General features: G+C 37.5%; 1 protein-coding gene across 1 annotated transcript; it reads right to left on the bottom strand.

Moving 5' to 3' along the window:
* Nucleotides 1-1,445: 1,445 nt before the first annotated feature.
* Nucleotides 1,446-2,171, bottom strand: LOC122397363 (peritrophin-1-like). Its single transcript, XM_043396484.1, has 2 exons — nt 2,129-2,171; nt 1,446-1,756 (listed from the first exon to the last, which is right to left on the bottom strand). Exons 1-2 carry the CDS (start codon nt 2,133-2,135, stop codon nt 1,494-1,496), a joined length of 270 nt encoding a protein of 89 aa, XP_043252419.1. The 5' UTR covers nt 2,136-2,171; the 3' UTR covers nt 1,446-1,493.
* Nucleotides 2,172-3,235: the final 1,064 nt, after the last annotated feature.

Below are 3,235 nucleotides of genomic sequence, written 5' to 3' on the forward strand. Positions count from 1 at the left end.
AACCGTTATACGTAACTGAAATGAAGAGAAATTTCTGTATCGTCGGGAAGAACAGAGATATTACGTGTACTCGAGGCAAAGAAAAAAAAAAACACTCTGTATTCCGTTTCTTTCAATTTCCCGAGAAATGTTCTCGTTCGATTCGCGTTTAGTCGCGGCGCCCTTTACCCAGAACAGATACAACGATTCACGGAAGATCGCGAGAATTCATAGACGTCAGGCGGGATATTGTTCCGCTTGATCGATCGGCAGTTCAGCAGGGTTAATCGGAAAATCTCCGTAGAAAATCCGGTTCCATGGGGAGGGAGCACGACGGCTATGGGACGGCTCGAGTACACGCTGCGTAACAACCAGAGGGAAAAATGACAGACGACGACGGAGCGCGAAAAACCGTAGAATCGCGGGACGTGAGGGAGGCGAGGAGCAAGAAAAGGGCGACGCACAGTGCGTCCAAGAGGGACAAAAGTAAAAAAAATCCACTTGCTCAGAGGCAATAATGGGATTCATAGACACGTTGTTGGATAGTATTAGAATGAGAATATGTATTGGTAAAACGAATGAACAGTCATCGATTGTTTCGGGAGAGGAAAGAAGGAAAGAGTTAAAAAAGTGCCTTTGTACCCCCGCCAGACACCTAAAATATTTATCATTCTACAGATTCTGCACTTCGAATTTCGCACAATTGTTTATAGCAAATGACGAAAGATGAATCATAGCTTTCTGTCTTAATGTCTTTAAAATAAAATAAAATCTCGAATCTAAAAGAATCTAAGAATGTGGTCTTAGGTCAGGAATGAAAGAAAAATTTTGAATATTTCATAACATTGTATTTACGAATGTTTCTTTTTGATATGACCTGGCCCATAGATATAAATGATTTAAAAACTAAAATACAACAAACATGCGTTTTCCTGCACAAGGAATTCATATTGAAAATAATTTGTAATGTTATTAATAAAGAGTTTTTATAAACACAATATTATGATATATTCAAAATCTTTCTTTCATTCCTGATCTTCCATGACCTCGAAGGTCATCATATAGTACACGAATGAACTCGTCTTGATAAACGCTTTCAGATGACATAAAAAACTATGACACTTCGTATAAAAAATTGAGGGTCGCCTTCATTTCTCGTGAAATAATGCACATAGGGAACAGTTAAGTTTCTCTTTCATTTTCTTCTAATTAGAATGGCTTTCGAAAAAAATCGGTAGCTAGTAATAACGTAAACAGTGATACAGTGATTAAAATAAATTAATCATTGACAAGTATTTATATTAACACGCGGCATATAAGAAATTCGATTCAGAGTTTCGACCATTTATCAGAAAATAAGAGAGATTTGCATGAAATTTTGAAATAAATGACCGATAATAAATATAAAGTCAGCATTTTGAAATAATCGTCAATTTTAATTTAATTATTTACATATAAATGCGCCACGGTTTTCATTGTATAGATATGCAACTGTGTTACTTTAAATACAGACTTTAAGAACTACTACATCCAGGTTGTATAGTACATTTAACTTTGTTCTTCCAATCGCACTTCTGTCCTTCCTGACTGAACCAAAGACCTCGTGGACACTCCATGGGGATTGGTTCGTATCCCAGGCAAACGAAATAGGTCGTGCAACTGCATGGATGCGAAATTAATACATAATCACCTGTGTCATTTTCTGGACAAGTAACCTCTTCTACTGCGTCTGCGGTATACAAGCTGATCGCAACGATAGCAAGGACTGCGAATATGGCTGAAAAAGAACATCGAAACAAATTAGTTTACAGCGTTTTACCACCTTACTTTATTATCGAAACAAGTTGGCCCGGATTACTTTGCTTCGTTAGAGGATATTTAACAATTTTACGATTACAAGACGTAAAAAGTTCATGCTGCTAAATTCTGACCTAAAATGTATCAATTGTATTCCTGTCGAAATAAATAAAGTTAAAGAAAATAGAACGGGAGGCTTATTTAAAAAATTTTTAAACCGATCGAGATTTTCAATATTTTCAAGAATCTCAAGATGTATCCAAAGATTCAAGATTCGACACTTTTAAAGGTTTTCGAACCACACTTCAAGTTGAGATTCCAACAGCCATTATCAGTCGTGAGTGGAACTTACCTTTCATTTTGCCTTGGTAATGTAAATAGTTGACTGTTCTAACTTCGTGTTGCTACAACTGATTTGCCGGAATTTGGAAACCCTTTATATACGAAACCCACCGATTGATTGTCTTTATCAGCAAATAATTCTCTTGTTGCCTCGTGTGTTCTTATCGATTGCAACGCAATAAATATTATTTGTGTATAGATACGGTACGTTCTCGAACGTTCAAAGATAATCGATTAGCGCGGTTACGTTTTCTAGGAACGATTTCGAGGAATCGTGAAAAATATTAATCAGTACCCTCAAAACACTGTTATACTTAAGGGGCTCGTCTCTTAAAGAATATAGTCTTTGAAATATGTGTGTGAGCGGCTGGAATCATCATGGAAGACATTAGAACATTTTTTGTACTGCCACCAATTTTGACTATTTCTCGTTGTAAAAATTAGTAAATATTACTGAAAAAGTAATAAATATATGTGTGAAGAACTTGCATAGTTTCTTTATAAGTAAATGCCAAAGAGAACATAAAAGAACGACTTACCGTCTTACAATAGAAGACACCTTCAATGGATCTTTTCGTATTCGAGATTAGCAGACATTTCGAAAGCAATATGTATTAAATAAATATTGATGCAATACAGTTGACCTTTTTCGATCTGGACCACTGGCGGGGGCTCTTTCGATTCGATTCGTAAAAGAAAATCAGTTTAAAAAACAATCTCGGAATAGTTCCGCGAACCGTAGTAGGGATAAAGTGACTTGTGCTCGAAGTTCGGGTAAAATCGCTGGGATTCGGAGGAGAAGTAAACGTAAACGAAACGGAAGAACATTTAGGAAAAAGTGATAGGTACGGTAGAAATAGAGCAAGAACGATATTACAAGGGGCCGTATATATGTATATAGCTATATGGTGAGAGAGAGATAGAGCGAGAAGGAAGTTTGGCTGACATTCGGACAATGCTGGCGTGGTGCTGTCGCGTTCGGCTCCTGGTTATGGCGGGTGCACAATGCCTATTGTCGACTAACCTACTGTAGAAACGTGTGTGCCAACGCTTCCACACAACGGACCGGTGGTCTAGGCCTTCGCTTTGCCTCCCTGTTTCTCCTCAACTGCACGCA

Source organism: Colletes gigas, unplaced genomic scaffold (genome assembly GCF_013123115.1).
Source record: "Colletes gigas isolate AHSC1104 unplaced genomic scaffold, ASM1312311v1 Colletes_gigas_Sc00009, whole genome shotgun sequence".
NCBI classification, from domain to species: Eukaryota; Metazoa; Arthropoda; class Insecta; order Hymenoptera; family Colletidae; genus Colletes; species Colletes gigas.